Source organism: Equus caballus, chromosome 18, assembly GCF_041296265.1.
Source record: "Equus caballus isolate H_3958 breed thoroughbred chromosome 18, TB-T2T, whole genome shotgun sequence".
Lineage (NCBI taxonomy): Eukaryota > Metazoa > Chordata > Mammalia > Perissodactyla > Equidae > Equus > Equus caballus.
The window spans coordinates 55,195,411-55,220,009 of record NC_091701.1 but is presented as its reverse complement, the minus strand read 5'-3'; the positions used below and the strand labels follow the sequence as shown (position 1 = coordinate 55,220,009).

At 38.4% G+C, this 24,599-nt stretch overlaps 1 protein-coding gene and 1 long non-coding RNA gene across 7 annotated transcripts in view; one reads left to right on the top strand and one right to left on the bottom strand.

Moving 5' to 3' along the window:
• Nucleotides 1-1,756: 1,756 nt before the first annotated feature.
• Nucleotides 1,757-23,125, bottom strand: LOC111768746 (uncharacterized). The gene is made up of 3 exons (XR_002801219.2): nucleotides 22,776-23,125; nucleotides 4,878-5,083; nucleotides 1,757-1,936 (listed from the first exon to the last, which is right to left on the bottom strand). It is a non-coding gene; the product is annotated as an uncharacterized lncRNA (long non-coding RNA).
• The window catches only part of LNPK (lunapark, ER junction formation factor), a 66,817-nt gene continuing 65,292 nt past the window's right edge, over nucleotides 23,075-24,599 (top strand). The window contains exon 1 of one of the 6 annotated variants that reach the window (XM_023622035.2): nucleotides 23,075-23,379. Coding sequence is in view for 1 of the 6 variants with exons in the window: in XM_014732543.3 (XP_014588029.1) it covers nucleotides 23,586-23,716 (131 nt within the window). In the remaining 5 variants the exon portion in view is untranslated. Of the gene's footprint in view, nucleotides 23,717-24,599 lie in introns of all 6 variants that reach the window. The other 5 variants (XM_001500017.6, XM_070242037.1, XM_005601601.4 and 2 more) reach the window with 5 other exon arrangements.

The window sequence follows — 24,599 nt, the reverse complement described above, 5'->3', positions numbered from 1 at the left end:
AGCATTTCAAAGCTGGTATTTGCAAACTCAGAAAAAAGAGCTTTTCATTAATCCATAATTTTGGAAACAGTTACTCTAACCCACAACCGCATACAAATACAAAAATCCTAATGGGACTATTTTCTTACTAAGCCTGCAACAGTTTACATTCACCTAATGGCCTGGGGTTATGAGCAAACTACTCAATTAGAGAATTTAGGCTGGTTGCCCACATATTTTAGAGCAAATTATCCCTTCACAAATGCAGAACCCCCTATATAAAACGCCTAACCAGTATTTCCTGTAAAAAAATACTATTCCCTAAATTCCCACCTTGAACCTACTAAGAATTTCTCTTTTTGCTAGGGCAAAGATTTTATGGAAATATTTGTTTTTATATCACATACCTTACTGTTGGTCTTCCTGTGGGCTTGTGTTTTGACTTTAAAGCAGCTAAGAAATTATAATCAAAACACTTCTAAATAAGACATTTCTTTTGTAAGTACTTAAGGTAAGAACCTTAAGTTGGAAGGTGTAGAGTCCTGCCAATTCTTTGATAACGGATCTTCTGCTTGGGGGGTTAAATGAATTTCATGGTTATCCTTAACACTTACTATTTCTTCTTAGGCCTCTTTCATTTAAAAGGGGGTCGGTGCTTCCCATCTATAAACACCCATTAAAAGTTCTCCACCCTTTTATACTTGGCTGCTGCTCTTAATTGTCTGCAGATGGGTGGGTCACTGCATTTTTATTTCAAAGGTAGAGATTTGCAAAATGTAAACGAGCCTATTAAACGTTCTAAATCAAGACTCTCAACATCCATTAAAGGATCCATGTGTAAATGGAGATAGAATGCAATCTGAGAGTGTCTTTTTGTGACAAACATTTTCACCCACATTTAAGTAAAAGTGTGTCTCACCACCAATGCATGACATGTGTTCAACATAAACAGTGCATTGCTAGAGGGGTATTTAAAAATTTCACACAAAACTTGAAACTAAGGAAAATATACATTTGCAAAACATTATTTTTTCTTTTATAATAGTTGATAGATAAGAGATGCCATATAACCTGTCTATCCGACCTTATGAATTTTCACCAGGTTGAAAAGAAAAAAGCATTTTTTTATATTTGACACAACAAAATAAAAATTCAATACAATATAGACCTATAGTACTAACAAACATTTTATTGCATTTAATATAAAATCGTAAAATGTGATAATTTTCAGTTCACCTACTAAATTATCATTTTCTTTCCTGGTAAAATTGCTTTTTAAATAAATGAATGCCAGCACACAGACTTGCTGTGAGTGGGAACTGAAACCTGAGCTAGTTGGGCTCAGCACTGTGCTGCTCTGGCTTATCTTGCCTAAGGGACTGACAGTTTATTTCAGATTCTACAGTTTCTGCCATCCTTCCTTCACTAGCATTTCCCCTTAGTCTTGCTTTTCATTAGCCCACCCTGATGGCGGACCACTTTTCATAAATTAAACAGAAGGAAAAACAAAAGTGTGCTTCTTTTATCTCTGGAAACCAAACCCTTCACAAACTCAATGTAGTTTGATTTCTCTAGGTCTAACATAAAATATTCCAAGTAGCACAAAATATTGCTAGAATCCTTGCACTTAAAAACCAGCCTTAGACACTCACCTTGCAATGGCAGATGCAGTGGAATTGCTTTGGACTATTTCATTCACTTTAGCTTTGAGCCCCATAATCTGGACCCAGCAGTCAACTCAAGATTTGAACATCTGACAATCATATCTCCTTCACCCTTTCTTTAAACACAATGCACAATTTATTTAATTTCAGAGGAATGGTGTTTTCCCTGAACTCCATTTTTAATATACAGATTATAGTGAGAATATTTAAAAGATGGTCCCGTCTTTGAGGTTGCGTTTTCTTCTTTTACTTAATTTTTCTGTGTGACAAAATGGGAAGCAGAAGTTGGGTATCTAAATAGAAACAAAAAAACAATTTAAGTTCCTCTCCTTCAGCTTGCAAAAATACATTTATAAGCTCTCAACAGAATTTTACTTTTAAAAGCCGTTTTAATATTTGTTATCTTCTTCTGAGTAAAATAAGCTGATGCTTTTACATGTGGATCTTATTATGTGAAAAGCTGTCTAAGCCTGCTATTGAACATAATCATATGAATTACGAACTGTGACTTTATTTCTTTTATAATCTTTGTAGTTCTTGCCATTACTTTTACATGTCTATGTCTGGCATTATGTAGCTTTGAAACTATGCCAAAAATATTTATTGTCGTCTATCTGGCATTCTTATACTATGTAGCTGAGTTTGGTTTCCAAGCTGGGCAAAACTTATTAGCAGATACAGTTCTTGGCATTTGTTTGAAAAAAAAATCATATGTAATTTTAGTACCCCCCTGAAATACAACCTTTTGCTCTCTTTGAAACATGTATGAAGTTGAAATTCCAATGCTTCAGCTATCTCTTTTCCCAATTTTGAGTAATTCCTCAGTTATAGAATACATAAAATGGAACACAATAATAACAAAATAAAGCAGAAAATGAAAGAATAAATTTAACTACAAACCAGCACATTTTGAAATGTTTGTATAGAGGGTCTTTGTAAGATATTTCCCTAGTATGCAAATCCCCAGGAAGCTGGGACAGGGTCCCAATGGCACCGTGCAGTGCTAGTACTCTGTGGCTGCATGAACTAATAAGAATAACAAGCAAAATGTGTATGAATAATTCTTTTACTAATCTCTTTGCAGCTTGACTAACAAAATTCTTTAAACAAGTGTTAGGAAGATATTCAGTTCCTGCACTTGCTGTTTATTTTGCTCAGGCATGGCATAATTCTTTCCATGTAGTGCATTTTCAATAGATTTTTGTGTACACAGATAAACTGTTAGCATTATTTAAGATGTTTTTAAGGTATTATTAAGGTATTAAGGGATACTTTCTAAAAGAAGGTAAAATCATGACTCATACAAATATAAAACAAATACATATCAAATATTTTACTTAATGAATTAATTATTGAGAGAACCAGAAGAATGATATAAGCAATTCAAAGGAGAATTCAAAGAAGCAAATACGTGGGGGCAATGTGGAAAGCTAAAATACAATTACAAATAAATGCAAAACTGATCTACACATAGAGCAATAACCAACTGCATTCTACATTTAATTTATTTACATTTCTATGGACAAGAATCATTTGTATTATCCATTTTCTATAATTTACAGAGTAATACATAATAATACTTGCACCATGCACTTTAGATGGTAAAGATTCTATATTTGAAATTTAATATAAATTATTCTGTATTTATGCATTCATTAATTTTTTTCGGTCAACAAATTCTTTTGAATCCCTATTATGTGCCAGGCACTGTATTTGATGCTGGGTATATAATGGTGATCAAAAACAGCCCTCCTAGATCTATGGTTTAGTGTGGGAGAAAGACATTAATAAAATAATCAAATAAACGCAAAAATAAATGTACACTTGTAACTGATCAGAGCCACAAAGGTCTCTGAGAGAAGTCTGCAGGGCTCTGAGATGGTAAAATTAGTAGAATGATGATTTCAATGTAAGTTAATTTTACATGAAGTATCATCTATATTTCCTGATTTTTATATTTACCAAAGGTAATACTTTAAATTAGAAATTTATTTTTTAAAAGTTCTATCTTCCTGAGTCAATTACTCATACAAAACCTAGTAAGTCTGCAACACACAAACAATTCTAATATTTACATACTTCAATATTATGGTAAAAAATAGTGTAACATAAACTTGTGTTAATTTATTAATTAGATTATAGAAGAGGATCATAGATGGTTACAATTAGTAAAGTCAAAATTCAATCAATCAGCTGATCTTTTGCCAGTTGCTCCCTCTGGAGTCCTCCCTCCCACTCCCCACCACCACACTGTTTTCGTCATGGTTCAGCAGCCAGTACCCTCTTCAAAACAATTACATGTGATATATTTGGTCCACAGAAAGATGTCACTCTTCAGTGTTTTAGTTACTTTGGAATCCATGACACCCTGTATTCTGAAATGCTCTAAGCCCCTTTGGGTTACTCAGTGCTGAGCATCGCTGAGCACTTTTGTTGCCTATTCCCTCCATTCACTTAACTGTATTCCCTTTATCTCCAAAGATCCAATTAGAAGATACCTTTCATGAAGATTTGATAATATAGAATAAGATACAGATGCATTCACTTTTTGAACAGGTTGTAGACATCCACTCACATAAGCTACATTTATACAAACTATATGAATGTGACCCTGGCAAAACAACAAAAATACAGATTTTTGTTTGTTTTTTCCATAGTAGTCATGATAGCTGTGAGTGAAGTCATTCATACTTGTCCAAATATTGCTTTTGATCTTACGTGTGAGGCCACTAAAAATGATCCAGCACCTTTAACCCTTTACCTTGTGTCTTAGATAAGGTTTCCTAGAAGTGCACCATCAGATGAGGATTCCTGTGCAAGTGATTTATTAAGAAAGTGCTCCTGGGGGAAACCAGTAAGGGGATGTGGAAAGCAGGACAGGGAAGAGAAGACAGCCAAGCAAGGATGAATCTCAGGCCATCTCCCATAGAGGGCAGCTTCAGCCTGTGCCTGCATGGGAACTCTCGAGTGTAAGTTATGCCTCAGAATTGTCCTGACCAGAGGGTAAGGAAGCTGATCTTTCATACTCCTGCACCTATTGGCCCTCCCTGGCTGAGGTAGGGTAGGGGAGGTAAATTCCTAGGCACTTTCCAGTGTTGGCAAAGTGAGATCCAGTGTCCCCAGCACATCTTCTGAAAAACAGCCCAGTGTTTGATGTTGGAAGCAGAAACAAAGAGGTAAAAAGGGATGTGAAGATATTGAGGAGAAACAATGACAGTGTTTGCAATGTCCTACCTGGTCCCCCAAATCCATTCTCCTTTTCTTCTTGGGACATGTTCAGACTATGTCTCCCAGCCTCCTATGTTGAGTGTGATGGTAACCAGGTTCTCTTCAGCAGAATGGAGTGGAAGTGACGTGTGCCACTTCTGGGCCTGGGATAGCTTCATCCATGCTGTCTTTCTCCTCCCTGATGGCTGGAACTCAGGATGACCAAGCTTATACTATAAAGATAATGACAGTGACTTAAGGTATGTGATAATGCAACATGAAAGAAGGACTGGGGTCCCTGGGTGACTTCATGGAGCAGAACTTCTTCATGATCCAGAGTAGTCATGTTGGACTATTAGGTAAGAAACAAACTTTTTCCTCAAACCACTCAATTATTGTTGGGTCTCTATCTCAGCAGCCTAGGCTTTTCCTAATTAATACAAGATGCTTTATTCTTATCATGACATTATATTATATTACAGATCCATTTTTAATTGTTTATTCTTTGTTTCCTCTATTAGAATATATACTATATGAGAGCAGGAGATTTGTCTATCTTTTTCTTTCTGGCATAAAATACTCATTAAGTACATATTTAGTGAACAAATGAAAGTGTAGCTACCTTGCCCTACAATAATTAAAATGTTAAAAATCACATTACAATTAAAGAACTTACTATAATGCTAAGTTAGGAGTGGTATAGAACAAATGGAAAGAGTTTAATGAAAACTAATCCAAATGATTAATGAGATAAAATACTGATATATTAAAAATGGACAGAAGATAAATTATATAATCTTAAAAAAATAAGGCTGAAGGGCACCTTGGTAACTGTCTTTGCGTATTAGAAAGGCGATTATAAAGAGGTTGCTGACCAACTGTTTTCCACGGCTGCAGAGGAAAAACTAGCAGGAAAGAGCTTAAACTGACCTGACAGTAATAGTGATTAAACATTAGAAAAGGCTCCAGAGTGATATTGTAGAATCTCTGTCCCTGGTGAATTTTAAGGACAAACCATCCGTCTTAGACATTTCAGGCAGAGCCTTGCAGGAAGAGAGAGGTTTGGATTAAATGACTCCTTGAGCTGGCTCCCTTTCAATTCCAGGAGTCTGTGCCACTGCACAAGGTATCAGGGGATCTGGCAGTGACATCTTTCACTCCAGTGACCAGTCGGACTGATTAACTGGCATCTCTTATCTGTAACCTGAAAGAGTTATTTCTCTGTGTAAAGCTGATGGGGTGGGGTGGGAAGTAGGGAGCAAAAAGACTGATTTCCCAAACTAATGATATTAAAGAGTATACTTTGTACCTAGAACTCTAAGATACTAAGTAACTTCCATATGATCAATACAAACTAACTGGAAAAGTCCTAAGATTTTTGATACACTTCAAGTGCTAGGTTTTGTTTAGTAAGATTAACTTCTATAGCAATGATGGAAAGATAATGACAACGTCAGCAGTGAAATGACACAGAAGAGAGAGAAGAGTTACTGTTGATATTCATTTACAATATTTATTTACATTGGTGTTGTAGCAATAGCAATAATGTAAAAATGCCATTTATGGATACTGCATTAAAATTTATACTATATTTATATTACTCATCAATAGTCATGTTAGAAGGCCCCTAAAGACAAGCTTTCAATGGAAAAGAGATTTTGTAAGTCTTAGAAGTTTGCTTTTTCAATACTGAATAATATTGCAGCTATGATCTTGAAGGAAAATATTTTTGCTATTGGTATATATACGTTTTTTGCATTTTAGCACAGAATTGTGAAAAACAATTAAAATTGAGAATTTATATATTGTGGCGATTTCCAACTTTACTAATAAGTAATTTTAGTGAAACTTTACATGTTTGTTACGAGTCCAAAGATGAACTTTTGAATTCTTCCAGAAAGGTGGAAAAATCCTGCTTTTATATTCTGAGATGTTGTAGAGTTTTATTAATTTTTTTATTTTAATGGTAGGTGCTATATAGTTACAACCCTGTAGGAGGTTTTTTTTCATTGAGGGGAAAAAAATCTAGTCAAATTTAATGGAAATATCACTACTCTTTATGTGAGGAATCTTGAACGTAAATGTTGCTCTTAAACACATGAAGTGATACTCAACCTCTCTCACAATTAGAAAAATACAAACTAAAGTGAGACACCATTTTTTAAAACCCATCATATTGTCAAAAATTGAAAAATGTGGGGCTGGCCCCGTGGCCAAGTGGTTAAGTTTGCGTGCTCTGCTGCAGGCGGCCCAGTGTTTCGTTGGTTCGAATCCTGGGCAAGGACATGGCACTGCTCATCAAACCACGCTGAGACGGCGTCCCACATGCCACAACTAGAAGGACCCACAACGAAGAATATACAACTATGTACCGGGGGGCTTTGGGGAGAAAAAGGAAAAAAATAAAATCTTAAAAAAAATTTAAAAACGTGATCATACGCTGTGTGGTCCAGGCGAGGAGAGAGGCACCATCCTGGTGGGTGTGTAATCTAGTACAACTTCTGTGGAGGGGAATTTGGCTATATCTGTCGAAATTTTCGCTGCACACATCCTCTAACCCAGTAATTCCACTTCCAGAAATTCTTTCTTACAGATGTACATTGGCACACAGAGAAATGGCACATGCACAAGGTCCTAGACTGCTGCATTGTTTGTCATTGTAAAAGATCAGAAACAGCCTAAATGTCCATCAGGAGGAAATGAAGAATGCTTCATCCTTTCAATTGAATATAATGCAGCCACTACAAAGACTGAGAAATGATTCTTAAGATATATGCAGAACAGTGTATAGAATAAACTAGTCTTTGTGCAAAAAAAGAGAAAAAACAGAGAGAGAGAGAAAGAGAGAGAAATATATCCATATTCACAAAACATATCTGAAAAGCTACCCAAGAAGCAGCAACAGTGGTTGCTTCCAGGGAGGGAAACCATGAGTCCTCAGGACAGGGTGGGAGAGAGACTTAATTTTCACTATATGCCCTTTTGCAACTTTTGAATTGTGTATCATATGCATGTATTACCCATTCAAAAAATAAACAAAATAATTAAAATAGAGAAATATTGTGAATAGTGGAACAACATTTATTCTTAGCTTCAGGATTTATTTACATTAAATATGAAATTATCTTTAATTTCAAAGTGTACAATCAAAGAAATTCCAAAATTTTTTAGACTTTGCTCACACTTTCTGTGTGGGTTATAATTAATATTTAAAATATGAAAACACACCTCAAAACAATTTTTAAATATTGCCCTATGTAAAGATCACAAGTTATCATTCTTTTCTCCTTCACCTTTAAAGTACGAGGTCCTTGAAGCCAGAGACTCTGTACTCTTGCACTCAGAAGGATACAATGGGAAAAAAATACTGCTTAAAAAAATTATTTTAATTATAAAAGTAATCTGTGTCATGTATATTTCAAATTTGCCAGTTATTTTCAAATTGGCCTTAAGCTAGTACCAATTTATACTTCTACCAACAGCATATGGGAGTAACACTACAGAGCACACCTCAAGTAGGATATTTGAAATGTTTTGCTCCAACATCTCAGAGAAATAGTCGTAACTAAATTTGGCTAAATAATTTAGATGGAAAATAAGAACAACTTACTGATATTTAGGTAGAATTCCTAAAGGAAGCATAAAGTCTCTGAAGTACTCTGAAATGAACCATTTTGCAAAAAGTTGAGAGTGGAATTCAAATAACTTCAGAAAAGGAAAAAATGGAGTAGACCGTTCTAGAGTGAAGTTATCTCCGATAGAAATTATGGAAACGTTTTCGAAAAAGTAAGCCACTTTTCAAAGCACAAACAATATTTCTAAGATAAAACAAAGATAATTTGCTCACATCACCAGTTGTAGAGGGTCAAGCTTTAATGCTAAAAGAATTAATGTTGGAGGTGTTGAAAGATGGCATCTGGAAAAACCACTGAAAAGAAAGAGAATAATTCAAAGTTGTTATGAATAATTATAAAGAGACATAATATTCCAAATTCTTCCATTAAGTTTGGATCACCAACCAGTGTGAGGCATATTGGAGCCTAAGGCAAAAGGAGAAATCAGTATACTGATCCTGTCTTTATTTAAGATTTTGATGTTTTGTTCACCATAGATTTTTTGCATTGACTTTTAAAAATACTGAATTAAAATATTATTTATATTTGCTGAGTTTTTTGACACCCCTCTACATTTTGGACCTGAGGCAAATGCCTCAGTTGCTTCATCCTCGTGCCAGCCCTGTTGATCACCCAAATAACAAAATGATGTAGGGAAAAGAGAAATAAACAAGTTAAAGCCTCTCTTAAGCACCATTTTCTCAATGTTCCAAATATTCTATGGAGAGATGTTAAGATGAGAAAAAACAGAATTGATGAAATGCTAAATTTTAAAAAATTCTTACAAGGCAGCTAGGTATATATTCTTATCCATATTTTATAGATGAAGAAATTGAGACTCAAAGAAGTTAATAGTTTGCTTGTGACACACAAACAGCATGTGACTCAGCCAAGAGATTGAAACTTAGATGTCTTTTACCAAAGCCCAAATTCTTTCCAATACACTAGATTCTTTCTCAGGAAATTATTGACATTTGAATCAAGCCCTGAAAGAAGAGTAGGGATTTTCCAGGAGCAGAAGAAGGGACAAGACATTTCAGGCAGTGGGGGTAATTGTGGATAAAGCCTGGAAGTCATGCCCAGAGACAGATCTACCAGGAAGCTAAGGAAGTTGATGTCTCCTGATTCCTTGGAAGAAACTGTACTAAGCTTCTTGATAGGGACTCTAGCAATGTGTTCATAAGATCATACATTTTTGAAAAATTTGCCCAAGTAAGTTATTTTAACTCCAATCAGTGAAGATTGCTGTGTGTTTCCCTCCTGGGTTTCCCTCCATCACACTTCCCCTTGGGTTAGATGGCTTTGCAATTGCTCAGGCATTTTTGAGATCTAGCTTAGGGGTAGTTTATTTGGAGATAATGCTATTTTGGGTTTAGTGGGATTTATTTACACAGTTTACAGCCACTCCTGTGGTTATTGCTAGCCTTCTCAGGGTAAGAATATCTTCTAGGCTTACTCCAATTGCTCATTCTGTGGACTCAACTTGGCATGGTGGTATGAAAGTACAAGCTTAGAGGCTATCACAAAATGAGTGGTACCTGAGTATGGGAATAGGTTCTCAGGGGAGCAGAAACAAGGTCTGCAATGTATGGAGCCAGAAGCTAGGCTGTGGAAAATTCTTTCAATCAGATGAGTAAAATTATAAGTAGAGGAATGAGTTCTCATTAACATCTAGTGAAATTAAAAGTTCTTTCTTATCAGAAATGTACTTGAGGGGCTGACCCCGTGGCAGAGTGGTTAAGTTTACGCGCTCTGCTTCAGTGGCCCAGGGTTCCACCCGTTCAAATCCTGGGCATGGACATGGCACTGCTCATCAGGCCACGCTGTTACCAAATACTGCTCCATTATTGCAGATTCTATGCCAGATGTCTCTGACACTGATTAGTTGGCTATTATTGTGTTCTACTGCTGTGACTGAAAATTCTATGTACAGTTTTAAACTTTTTCACCAAGTGAAAACCAGCCTGTGGCTTTACTCAATGATGTGAAAGAAGTTTTGGACGTTGGAACCTGTGGTTGACAACATTCATGGAGTGTTGTCCAACAACGTGGCTGCTATGTGAGGAAAAGGGCTTCCAGCACTCTTTAAAGATATTAATCAATGTGCAGCATGTACACCATGTGCAGCTCATGCCTATCACCAGGTAAGAGAAAAAGCTGCATCCACCATTGTTAACCACGTTGGCATGTTATGACAGTTATTTTCCTTTCAGATTCCTCTCATAAATGGTGTATCTTACATATACATATCAACTCGGATTTTTTTTAAAAAGTCTAAGTGTAATGTAATGGGTTATCCATTATAAAGCTGTGCAAGCCTTGCAATATGAGTCAAGGACATTTTATGAATTCTAAAATACATATTTCAAAGATCTGGAAGAAAATCCCTAACACTCAAAAAAGCATTTAAAACCTTATTCAAAAAGTTGATAAAAATTAAATACAGCATTTTAACTGCAATTCAAAAAGACACTTTGAAACATTGCTTTAAGAAATTTAAGAAATTGCAATCACCTTATTTGAATTATATGAAGGGGATCATCTTTTGTCATCTCTAAATCTATTTAGAAAGAACTGACAAAACTTTCAGATGAAAAATTAATGGAATATAAAACAAAAGTGGAAGAAGGTAAGCAATTAAGTCAATAGAAATTATTCTGACACCAAGAATATTTGTAACAAAAAGATTTCAAATCATCATTAAAATCAGGAATTCACTAGTAGGAAGAGATATATTTCAAATAAAAGCAATGAATAAGCTCTTGGAATGTTTGATAATCCAGTTAGTGAGAGGAGAGAATCATATGAACACATTGGAAAAGGATTTAAAGTTCTTGTTGATTTGACATAAAATGGTTACTTTGAAAAAAGTAACATAAAACTCGTAATATGCTATTACAAGGACATCAGGGAAGGCTAGTAACTGTCATTGATTCAAAGAATATTTCAGATTAATTACTGCACAAGAAAATTTGAAAAGCTCTGACATCTTACAGTACATATATGAAAAAACTAACCACCTGATAGTACTTTTCCCACATTTGACAGCCAATCTAAAAATTTACATGATATTAACACAAGGCTGAAATATTTTCCTAAATTATCAAAAATGGAAAAAATTTTAAACCAACTAAAAGACTGAATTATAAAAATGCAAAAAATTTTAAACCAACTAAAAGACCGAATTATATTTCTACTCTTTATGAAGAGGCAATTAAAAAGTATGCAGATTGAACTTCTGATGTGGCCAAGATGGAGTAAGCCCACTACAGCCTATTTCTCTGATGATTACAACTAAAAACTTTAGACAAAATACAAAAAGCAACTATCTGAGGAATTTGAAAAGTAAAGCAGGCAGATTGGGGAAGGGAGTCAAAACCTGGAGAAACAAGCTTGTATGAGGATGAGTTTCCTATTTTTTTTCTCCTTTTGCTCATGGTCTTAAGCCAAGAGTGGGTTGCTGGCAGAACTGGGGCATCCAGACTGCAGACAGCTAAAACTCAGAGAAATTCTATCTTTCTGTCCAAAATACCAGGAAAGGGGATCCCTGTGGGCTAGGGAGTGTGGGGGTAATACTTTTTTCATTTACATCCCTTTTTGTTCCTTTGTGGCTTGCAGAGGGCTGGCCTATAACGGAGCTGAAGCAGCGAGTTTCCTGTCCAAAGGAGTGAAGAAAAGGGACCTGAAGGCCAGACAAAGTAGGAAGAATTACTGTTTTCTTCATCTTTTTTCCCCCTCTCTGCCTTGCCCCATGGGTGGCCCCAATTGTGGGAATTGTGTGGCAGCATGGGCATCCAGGAATCCAAGAGGAGTCCCATCTTTCTGGCCAGAAGATCAACACAAAGGACTCTTGCGGGCTGAGAGTGTGGGGGATATCCAGGAAGGGTGAGACTTGGAGAAGATAATCCCCAAATCCTATAACAAACCAACGTAATGCCAGCCTCACCACTGAGTTGCACATGTGTGGGTGAGCTGTTTTTACTTACAACACTTCTGACACCAAATGTGTGGGTTTTTTCCTCACACCAATCAATATTCCAACTCTCTGGACATCAACTGGGTGTCCTACAATTCAATCCAATTCTGACACTAACTACCTGGAGTTGGTGTCAGACTCCAGAGATTTAAGGGCTCAGGCCCACAAGACTGCCCACACTTCAGATGCCAGTCACAAGTATTAGGTGCCCAAGTTACTCACTGTTCTGTGTGACTTAGCTACAAATCAAGGGTTCCCGCAACCTCTTCCCCCCAAGGTTCAATGATTTGCTCAAACGGCTCACAGAACTAAGGAAAACAGTCACTTCCTATTACTAGTTTATTATAAAGGATACAACTCAGGAGCAGCCAAATGGGAGAGATACATAGGGCAAGGTATGAGGGAGAGGGGGTGGTCCAGAGCCTCCATGCTCTTTCCAGGCATACCACCCTGTCAGCACCTCAATATGTTCACCAATTTGGAAGCTCTCCGACTCCTGTAGTTTATGGTTTTTTTATGGAGGTTTCACTATGAAGGCACGATTGATCAAATCATTGGCCATTGGTGAGTAACTCAATCTCCAGCCCCTCCTCCCCACCCCTCGGAGGGTGGGGGAAGGGATTGAAAGTTCTAAGCTTATAATCAAGGTGTTTGTTCTTTCTGGCCACCAGCTCCCTTACCGTGAAACTATCTAGGAATCCCTCAGCCAACAGTCATCTCATTAGCATGCCAAAGGCACTCAACATATAGGAGATTCCAAGAGTTTTAGGAGTTCTGTGCCAGGAACAAAGGACAAAGACCAAATATATATTTTTTATTTTACTACAGTGGGACAGACCCAAAGTTACATAGCCAGGGCTTTGAGAATGGAACTACAAATCTCAAATCTCAGACTAACCTTTAAGTGATACTTGAGACAAATACAAAACAGCCTAGCAAAGAAATTTTTAAAAATCAACCAATCAATCAAAACAAAATGAAAAAACTCTGAACTAACATTGGAACCATCACCTACAGAGGGAGAGATGACACTTGTGCTCTGAACCTAAATAAATGGATTGCATTCTACCTAGGGTTAGCCAAACTGTGATGTTTGAGGATACAGTTCTCCAGACTGCCCAGTCCACCTAAGACTTCTGACACCAGCTGCGAGTTCAGGGGCGTTCTCAGGTTTGATAATTCATTAGGAGGACTCACAGAACTCACTGAGAGCTATTATACTCACGGCTACAGTTTATTACAGGATTTAAGATTTGAAAATCAGTATCATTCATCATATCAACTCACCAGAAAAGAAAAAACCATATGATCAGCTCAATTGATGCAGAAAAAGCATTTGACAAAATTCAACATCCATTCATGATACTTACTGCAAACTAAGAAGGGACTTCCTTAACCTGATAAAGAGATTTACAAAATACTTACACCTAATATTATACTAAAAGTGAAAGACTGAATGTTTTCTCCTAAGATTGGGAGCAAGGCAAGGATGTCTGCTTTCATTACTCCAGTACTATATCGTACTGCAGGTACTAGATAATGCAAGAAGGCAAGAGAAACAAACAAACAAACAAACAAAAAACCCATACAGACTGGAAAGGAAGAAATAAAACTCTCTCTGTTTAGACTATGTGATTTTCTACACAGAATATCCCAAGGAATTTATAAAAAGCTCCTAGCATGAATAAATCATTTTAGAAGTGTCACAGGATAAAAGGTCAAACTATAAAAATAAGTTTTACTTCTACATATTACCAACAAATATTTGGAAATCAAATTTTAAAACACAGTATCATTTGTAATAGTACCAAAAACATAAAATATTTAGATATAAATCTAACAAAAATATGCGGGATCTGTATGCTGAAAAATATAGAATAATGATGAAAGAAATCAAAGGTCTAATCAGATGGAGAGAAATACTGTGTCCATGGATTGGAAGACTCCATATTGTCAATATGGCAATTTTCCTCAAACTGATCTACATATTCAATGCAATCCCAATAAAAATCCCAGCAAGATTTTTTCTAGAAATTGATGTTTATTTAAAATTTCATATAGAATGAGGATAACAAAAACAATTTTTAAAAAGAACAAAGTTGGAGGACTCACACTACCTCATTTACTCACTTCAAAGGTATAGTAGTCAAGATGGTGTGGCAAATGGCAAAAATAGAGAATATGGATCAATGGAAAAGAATAGTGAGCTCAAAAATAGACCCACAAATATTTAGTGAATTGATTCTTGACAAAAGTGCAAAGGCAATTCAATGGAAAAAGGATGATCTTTTCAACAGTTGGTGCTGAGACAGTTTAACGCCTACATGCAAAGAAAATTACGAAAATGAACCTCAACTCATACCTCATACCTTATGCAAAATTAACTCACAATGGATCATAGACCTAAAAGCAAAACCTTAAAGCATAAAAGTTGTAAATGAAAATAACAGGAGAAAGTCTTTATGATCTTGGGTTAGAGCATACCAAAGGCACAACTCATAAAATAAAAAAAAAAGATAAATTCCCTTCATCAAAATTAAGAACTTTTGCTCTTTGAAAGACAAACAAGAGAATGCATAGAGAAGCCACAGACTGGGAGAAATATGGGAAAATGACATATCTGGGAAGGAACCAATAACAAGAATTTATAAAGAATGCTCAAAACTCATTACTAAAAAGATAAATAATGCCATTTTAAAAATGGGCAAACGTGTTGAACAGATAGCTCCCTGAGTATGGCCTATTTCGGGAATAAAGAGAAGTCTGTGCAGCTGCTACGTCCACAAAGCGGGGACCTGGAGATGGTTTGGGCCCTCAGTACACTGCACAGAAACTTGGTCTTTATCTTGTAGGGAAATACTGGGTCTGATTTCAGTATTGCTATAGCATTGGGACTTTTCTAGAATATACGTATATATGAAGAAAACTAGTGCTTTTCAATATATCTTCTAAAGTGAAGTTCCTTTTATACTTTAGCTCAAAAATACCCTTGAACTTTTTAAATCATTCACAATTCAACTGCATACAGAGCTGTATGGAGTTTTATTTATATATGCATATGTTACAGATGCAATAATATGGCTTGAATAAGAGGTTTGGTTTAGTTTCTGCTGTTTCGAAAAACTAGCTCTTATGTGTTATAAGTGAATTGTAGAGTTAGGATTTCCAATTGTCCAATATCCGAGGTTTGTCAAACAAATCAATCCTCCGTTCTTTCTCATGTATGGGTTCGTGTCTCACAGCAGCAAGTCTTTTCCTCTCTATCTTCCGTTTTCCCTCTTTCCTCATTTCTTAGAACTGTCTTTCATTTCTTTCATCTCTTTTTCATTCTTCCTTCAAGTTCTTGCAATCTCTTTTCTTTTTTCAAATCGTTCGCATTTTCCAATTCTTTCTTCTTATAAGACATCATTTTGATGCTGTTTTCCATTGGTGATCACTTTGTAAATCACCATTAGCTACCGCCTATACAGGTTTTACTAACCTCCTCAGGGCAGAAAATTTGTCTTCCATATTTTATGCTTTATAAAACACCATGTACTCTTATGACTCTTATTAACAATAAATCTCAGTATGAATTAGCTAAAGCTACATCTTCTTTGTTTTATGTATAAGCTTTACACATACACACACACACACAGGAGAGAAGCCTCAAGTTTCACCAGCTACCTGATTTGTAACGCCTATCATTATTTTTTAGGTAGCATTAGAATGCCACCTTTTGGAATTACTGGGCACAAGGCCAAGAATTTATATCAACCTGCTTAGTTTATATATATATTTAACAGAACAAGCAAAGCTTTTTTTTCTCATTGTAAGAAGGAAATGTTCTTCTCTTTTTCAATAACTAGATTGAGCTCACACGCCATTGTCTACATGCCAGGATATCTTATGTTCTAATTTTAAATTGTCTTTCATACACAAATCATCTCTGAAATTATGCATTATTTATGATAATAGGAATCTTTAATGTTAGCCTTGATAAATGTCAATATAAAAATACATTGATATTTTCAGAGTTATTTCACAGCAGTCTAGATTCTGTTTCCTCACTTTTTTATTGGAATGTGGAACCACACTTAGTGTGCATTTGCCCCAGGAGAGTGTGATGCGAGTCTAAACCTGAAGCGAGCAAACGGGTTGAGGAGCTGCACTGCTCCTTCTGCTGCACCCCAAGCTCTTGGTTTGGTGCTGTGCTTTCCCCAAAGTTGTCCCTTTCCTCTCAAGTACTGTCTATGTTGTCTGCCAAACGCACCTTCAGAAGGCAGATTCAAGCGCCACCTCCCTCATGTGCTAGATGTGCATTTTTAGTCTGGATTCTAAATGGTAAAACAAGCTCAGCCACAGGATTTGAAGGTGCGACCTGGTATAATCCTATTTAGAGTAAAGGCTTACTTGATGAGCCACCAAAAATATTTTTGCTTAATGAGAAAGGTATTAGTTTTCTTTTGCTGCCATGACACAATACCACAACTTTAGCCTCTTAAAACAGCACTCATTCATTACCTCACAGTTCTGTTGGTCACACATCCAGGTACGCTGTGGCTCAGCTGGCTCTCTGCTCCCATCTGACAAGGCTGAAATCAAGGTGTCAGCAGGCTGCATATCTTTCTGGGGACTCCAAGGGAGGACCTGTTTCTAGGTTCATTCAGTTGTTGACAGAACTCAGTTCCATGCAGTTGTGGGACTGAGCTCTCCATTTGCTATCTATCTGTCAGCCAGGAGGCATTCTCAGCTTCCAGAGCCTGCCTACATTTCTTGGCTCATGGCCTTTTTCCTCCATTTTTCAACATCAGCAACAATGGGTCAAGTCCTTACAATTTGAATCTCTCTGACCTCTTCTGCCTCACCTTTCCCAAACTTCCCTTTTCTGCCACATCTCTCTGACCGACTCCAGCTAGAGAAATTTCTCTTTGCAAGGACTCAAGTGGTTAGATTGGGGCCACGGAGATTATCCAGGATAATCCATAACTTTAATTACATCTGTCAATGTCCTTTACAGCAGTACCTAGATTAGTGGTTTACTGACTAACCAGGAGAGGGGAACCTTGGAGGGACATCGTTAGAATTCTGCCTATTATGAGAAATAAGACCTATATGATGAAAATAATAAAATTTTTGGAGAACATATGAAGACACTTGAACAAATGTAGAGTCATATCATATTCCAGAAAGGTAAAGCTCATGTGGAAGGATATTATTCTCCCTGAGATTAATATACACAATTAAAGAAAGTTTAATAAAAATCTAAATGGATTTTTGGGGGTTCTTGGAAATGTGATTCCAAAGACAAGAAGAATAAATGGATAAAAATAACGATATTAGAGTAGGAAAAGGAAAGTATATTCCCCAACTCATTTTATGAGGCTAGCTAGTACACCTTTGATGCTAAACCCAAAGAAGGACATTACCAGAAAGAAAAATTACTGGTTGATCTCATTCATGACAGCCCCCCAGATCCTAAATAAAATACTAGCATATTGAGTCCAGAAATATATAAAAAAGAAAACAGAACAATGGGATAGAATAGCAAGGTCAGAAACACATCCACATATATATGACTACTTGGTTTATCACCCAGACAGCCCTGCAAGGTAGGGTGGAGAGGACCACCTGTCAATAAATAGTGCTGATTTACTTTTCAACATTGTGGGAGGGAGGGATGTGAGGACTACAGATGTATCCCTTTCTTCATAAGTGAAAAAGTTAATTTCAGGTCTGCTTAGAACTAAATTTGAAAAGCAAAACAATAAAATTTCAGAAGACAATATAAGAGACTATCTTAATGACTTTAGGGTAGGAGAAGAGCTGTTAAACAGGATACAGATACCACTAGTCATAAAGGAAAAGAATGATAAATTTAACTCCATTAAGAATTTCTTTTCAGGGCTGGCCCCATGGCCTAGTGGTTAAGTTCAGTGTGCTTCACTTTGACAGCCTGGGTTTTGTTCCCTGGTGCAGACCTACACCACTCATTGGTTGCCATGCTGTGGTGGTGACCCATGTACAAAACAGAGGAAGACTGGCACAGCTATTGGCTAAGGATGAATCCTCCTCAAGCAAAAAAAGAGGAAGATTGGCAATAGCTGTGAGCTCAGGGCAAATCTTCGTCAGCCAACAACAAAAAAAGAATTCCTTTTCATCAAAAGACATTACTAAGAGAGTGAAAAGGCAAGCCACAGAGCGGAAAAAATATTTGTAGCACATATAATCAACCAAAGACTTGTTTCCACATTATATAATCAATTAATACAATCAATAAGAAAAAGCCAGACAACCCAATATAAAAATGGGAAAACACCTAAACAATGAGATAATGAAACATACGAAGAGATGCTATTCTTCATTAATAATCAGGGAAATGCAAAATAGTGCCACAATAAGTTGGCATTGCATATCCATTATATTGGCAAAAATTAAAATGTCAGACAGTTCAAGTGTTGGTGACGATGTGGAGTGACAGGAACTTTTACGTTATATAAATTGGTACAATCATTTTGAAAAATTTTGGCATGGTCTTGTAAAGCTGAAGATAAATATTCCCTATGAACCAGGAATTCCATACCAAGGTAAAGACGCTATCAAAATCCATGTTTATGTGCTCCAGGATACACACACACGTGCACACACGTGCAGACATTCACAACAGCATAGTCTATAATAGCCCAAACAAGATAGCCTATACGTCCACCAATAGTAGAATAGATAAACAAATCATGGTATACCCATGCAATATAGTAACCTACAAAATGAAAATGAGTAAACTACAGCCGCATCCACATAAGTGAATCTTACAGACATAACGTTCATCAAAAAATTTCAAGATGTGAAAGAACTTACTCTATGATTCCATTGACGCAGAGTTCAAAAACAGGCCTAAGCTATATTGCTTAAGAATGAGCAATTAGGCAGCAAAACTGTAAAGAAAAGCAAGAAAATGAATATGCTAATAATCATGATAGTGGTTATCTGTAGGCACTTGGGGATTATAAGGGGAGAGGCACAGTGGGGCCTTTTGGGGTGTTGGTAATGTTCTACTTTTTGGCCCAGTGGGGTTCCATGCGTGTTTGGTTTATGTCTTTAAGTAGTACCCTTCTGTTTTATGAACTTTTCTGTGTGTTTGTTATATTTCCTACCACAAAAAAATAATTCTAATCTTCTCTTTTTCCCTCATACTTCTTGATTCTTCCTCTAGTTAGAAGCATCTACAGTGCCTTAGACTCAGAGTTGTTACAAGACAACAAAAAGAATAAACAATTCAGTCTTTAAAAACAAAAACACTTCCAAAGTAGTTTTTGAGAATAAAAAAAGCTTTGATGACAGTGAAACATAGCATTTCATCTTATTTCCCGCCCAGTCCTGGCCAGATTAGCTAAAAACCCTTGAATTGGGAGGAATATATAGGGAGCATAACACTGAGGAAGATTAAGGGGCCAGGGAGGGAAGGATGAGGTTTGATGGGAGTGGTGGAAACAGAGAACATCAGAGTGGGCTGAGGGCCGTTTCAGTGGACAGGGCAGGAGGCCTGAGCTAGGAGTCAGGAAAGCTGTGATTACAGCAGCCTGTGCCTACAAAAGCATCATCCAGCAAAGGACACCAGCTTTCCTCTGAACTGCTTGGTGGAGAGCCTAGGACACCTCTGTCAAAGATGGCGGGTGAAGTCTTGGACCACCTGGTACTGTGCCATCTTCCTCTTTGCATTCCTCTCCTCCCTTTTTCCCCTAGAGACTTTAGTCTGCGGGGCCCAAGAGTCTATATTTTGATAAGTACCTTGGGTAACTCTCATGCAGGCGGCCTCTGGCACTGGAGTACCAATGTCCAGAGAAACTGCCTGATAGGAAGAATCGTCAGTGGCACTTGTTAGAAATTCAAATTTCTGGGCCCCATACCAGACATGTGGAATCAGAATCCCTAGGGAAGGGGCCTGAGAATTTGTTTTTTTAACAAAGGCCCCAAGTGACTCACAGGGAAGTCTGGGAAACTCCCGTAGAGACTCCCACTTGTTATTTTCTGGTTTTATGCAATGTATTTTAAAATAAAACATTTATTTATAATAAGTAAATATATTTGCATTTTGAAAATATATGTACCTTGTGGAAAAGGACAAATTACAAACTGTAAAATATTTTTTTTCTCCAGCCCAGACTTCTCCTCTGCAGATCCATAGATCTGCTTACTTGACATTTCTCCTTGAAGTCACAAAAACATCTTAAACTCAACATGTTCAAATGTTGAAACACCATCTTCCTCCAAAACCAACTCTCTTTCAGTGTCCCCCACATCCAGCGATAGCATTTACTACCCACGCACTGGGCCCGCCAGAAATCCCATCGTCTCTGACTCCTCCCTCTCGTCAGTCCCCATTCCACTCTACCATATCTAAATCCATCACCAAGATCTCCCATTTTACTTCCCAAATTGTTCCATTTCTCCCACTTGTCTCCACTTCCTTCTTCCCACTCAATTCACTTGAACCACTACCGACACTAACCACTACCCATAGGTCCTAATTGGTCTAATGCTGACCCTGTTCACGTTCCCACACTGCAGCTGGAATAATCTTTTTAAAACACAGATCTGACTATGTCAAATCCCCTCCACAAGAAAAAGATGCTCTCAAGAAAAAGATGAAGGTTCTCAGCATGGCCAGTGAGGTCCTGCTTAATCTGGTCTCCAGCTTCATACTGTAGCACTCCCTCCCAGCATTCTATGCTCTAGCCACAATGGCCTCCTTTCAGTCCCTCAGGCTTCCAAAGTTCCCTCCTGACAAAAGTTCCCTCTGTTTCTTTTTCTCCTCTCTTATCCTCAGATCTCCATTCCAGTGTGACTTCCTCAAGGAAGCCTTCCTAACATTTCTGGCCAGATCAGTGAATGACCCTACTGTAAGCTCTTATAGCAGCTATCTCTTGCAACGTTCATTTATTTCTCTAAATAAACGCGGCTCACAAATTTGAATTAGACCTTTTAGAATTCCTTTGACTGGTTTGTTTCTTTTCTCATCTTCTCTGATGTTCTTCCAATTTCACTTCCTTAGAATCTATCCCAGAACAATTTTAGAATCAGTAGCGAATAACTTTAACATTTGGACTTAGCTTAAGCATCACCTTCATTGGCTTTCCCACATTCCCTCTGGCTGCTCATCTTATCATTTTCCAATCTCTTGAACATTTGCCTCTATCACAGCAGTTATTCACCCTATATTATATTTTTTGTTTGTTTTCTTGAAGGTCTCTCTCGCTAGTGTCAGTTGCTTTAGGGCAGCTGTTTTATTTATCTCTGTATCTTCAGCACTTAACACAAGGTCTTGTCCTCAATAAATATTTGGAATGACCCCTGTGGCCTGTAATCCAGCCGTATAGTACATATGTTGATTTCTCTGCTTGTAATGTCTTCCCTCACTGTGCCTGACAAACTCTTCCCACTTCATGTAAAGGAGGCAGTGGTATAATGTTACCTTCTCCAATATAATCTTTCTACTTTCAGTCTCCTCTTTTGAAAAACGATACCTATCTTAAAAGGTTGTTGGGAGGATTAAAAGAGTTAATGATTCACCACTTCTATCCCTCCCCTTGCCAGGCCAGATCTCTCCTCTTCTAGAGAACTACCTAGGGAATTTTGTCTCATGATTAGGGTTTTGGAATCTCTGGCACTCAGCTAGCTCTTCTCTGTTTCCCCTCTCCTGTTTTTTCCCCCTTTACATTAGACTGACGGCTTAGTTAAAACTAGATAACAAGTCACTAGCAAGTGGAAAATGTTTCTACCCTGTTCTCTTAGGAAAAGGCATCTTCCTGAGGTGAGATTTATTTGCATAACTGCATAGGCCTTTTTTTTTTTTAATACTTTGAAATGGCAAAGGATGAAAAACAAAATGTTTAAATTTCCATGTCAAGATAGGCAGAATGTTTCTTTTCATTTTCTTCTAGATTTGTAAGGTGCCTGACCCAGAGTACACAAGAAAAAAACTTTGGTTCCCTCCTCTTCATCCTTTCAAGTTTACAAAGATGTAACTAAAGATTTTAGCAGTTAGGACAAGCATCTTCACCGTGAATTATCTGGTAGCTTCCAGTATAATAAATTATTCTTACCCACTAGATACTACTACACTCAGTTTCTTTTCTTACTTTACCTGTTTGCATTGTCAAAGTTGAAATGCAGCATATTAAAGTGATTATAGTCTTTAAAAATCATGGAAACTTTTTATTATTTTAAAATGTATATGTAAATAAATAAAACAGAAAAATCCCATAAAAAATGTTTGCACAGAGGGCTAAAACATGTCACAGGGGTAAAACCTGACAAAAGTTTTTGCTGAAGTTTCTTTACTTTTCTCCAAGTTACCTTGTGTGCTTCAAGTTTCATTTGTTATTTAGACTTGTCATTCCCAGTTGACTAGGAAATTTAACGCTGTTTAGCCAATGTTTCAAATCTGAGGCAAAGAGGTCTCGGTGGTTTATTGGTGGGCCCACGTATCAGGACCTGTGAAGGAGTTTTCTTGAGGTGAGAGTTTTAAGCGAAAACTCGGCTTCTGTTGTTAACCACAGGTTTGAAATCAACATCATTTGGCATCTGAAGTGTACCACACGCCGGTGAGGTAAGCATCCAGGCATCAAATGAACCTTTTTGACGTCACGAGTGATAAAAGCCTCAAGCACTCCTGGACTCTAGGCTGAATGTCACTGGCTTGTTTGGGAATTGGGTCTCTTCTAAGCTATGTAGCATTAACTTGCTCTGCTGCCGGCTGGATGACAGCTGATCGAGGACTCTTCAGGGCGGACTCCTTTCTAGATGCACCCGTCTCCACCCTCAACCCCACTCTTCTCTCTCGCGGTCGTCTAGGAGCACCAGGACCCATTTCGGGGTCTTCTGTCTCCAGCGAGACCTACCAGTGCAGGCTTTAAAAGACAAGAAGGAGGCAGAGGAACAGCAAGAAGTAACTGCACTGGTAAGAGTCATCATAAATGGCAGGACACCTCCAAGACGAGGCGACCAGCGCCGTATTTGGCCGCGGAGCCCACAGGCACAAGCATCCTCCGACCCACCGCCCGACTCCCCCGCCCCAACTGCCCGGCCGGGTCACAGTCACGTGACGGGGGAGCGGCGCGCGCCGGCGGCGGCGCGGATTGGCTGGCGGCGGGAGCGCGGGGTTTGATGGGAAGGAGTTGGCCGGGCCCAGAGCTCTGTCAGTGGCGGCTGCTGCCTGCTCCGGAGGCGTGCTGCGCGGCGGCGGCGCAAGCTGGCAGAGGTGGACGCCAGCGCCGGGCTTTGCCCGCTTCTCAAAGGTAGAGCGCTCCAAAGGAGGGCCGTTGGGAGGGCGCGGCGGAGGGGAGGCGCACTGAGCTTTTCCCTGGGAGATACGCGCCGGTTCCCCCGCTCGCCTCTCCCGGGCGCTCGGCCCCACGCCGAGTGGCCTAAGAGCTCCGGGGCGGCGGCTGGTCAAGCCCTGCCCGGCTGCGCTACCCAACTCTCGCCGCCTGGTCCCCTTGGTTACCCAGCACCGTGGCAGGGGTGGCTCTGCAGTGCTGGGGACTCCCTTCTGCCCCGAAGGGGAGGTTGTTCCCCAGCTCTGTTCTCGGAGATGCCGGGGGTGACTGGATTGATTTGAGCATCGGCTCTTTGGCCCGCCTATGTCTAGGCGAAGGGTCACAAGGTGCTCTGCTAAGCGATCGCTTTGAGTGTTCTACCCGTCTCTTCTTTGAGTTCGTGCGGAGGCGCCGTGAGTTGGAAAGATCTGGAGGGATCGAAAACTGTCAGTGTCATGCTGCTCCGCCCAGGCGTTTGGGCGTGGATTCTATGCTGCTTAGAGAAGCCTCTCGGCAACCCTCGTCCTTGTTTGGGGGACGGTGGGTGGTCTAAGGGGTGGAGGGAAGGGCGAGGTTGCGTAGGTGTCATAAGCATGGCAGAAGGAGAAGAGCAAATCTAAACTACATCAGGAGTTTCAATTCTTTAATATTGTGTATGGGGATAGAGAGAGAGTTGGGATTGGTGAACTCACTTTTGCTGATGGTGCCCTCACAGTGCTAAGTAAAACCCATGACTCACTGAGTTTTCCATGTTCCGCCTTTCCCAGTTGGCTTCTGCTCTGTGGTCCCTTAGTGTCGACTGTGTTTTGTCCTTTCTCTGTGGCTTGGATGACACCACTGACAAAATTGACCCTGTTCAATA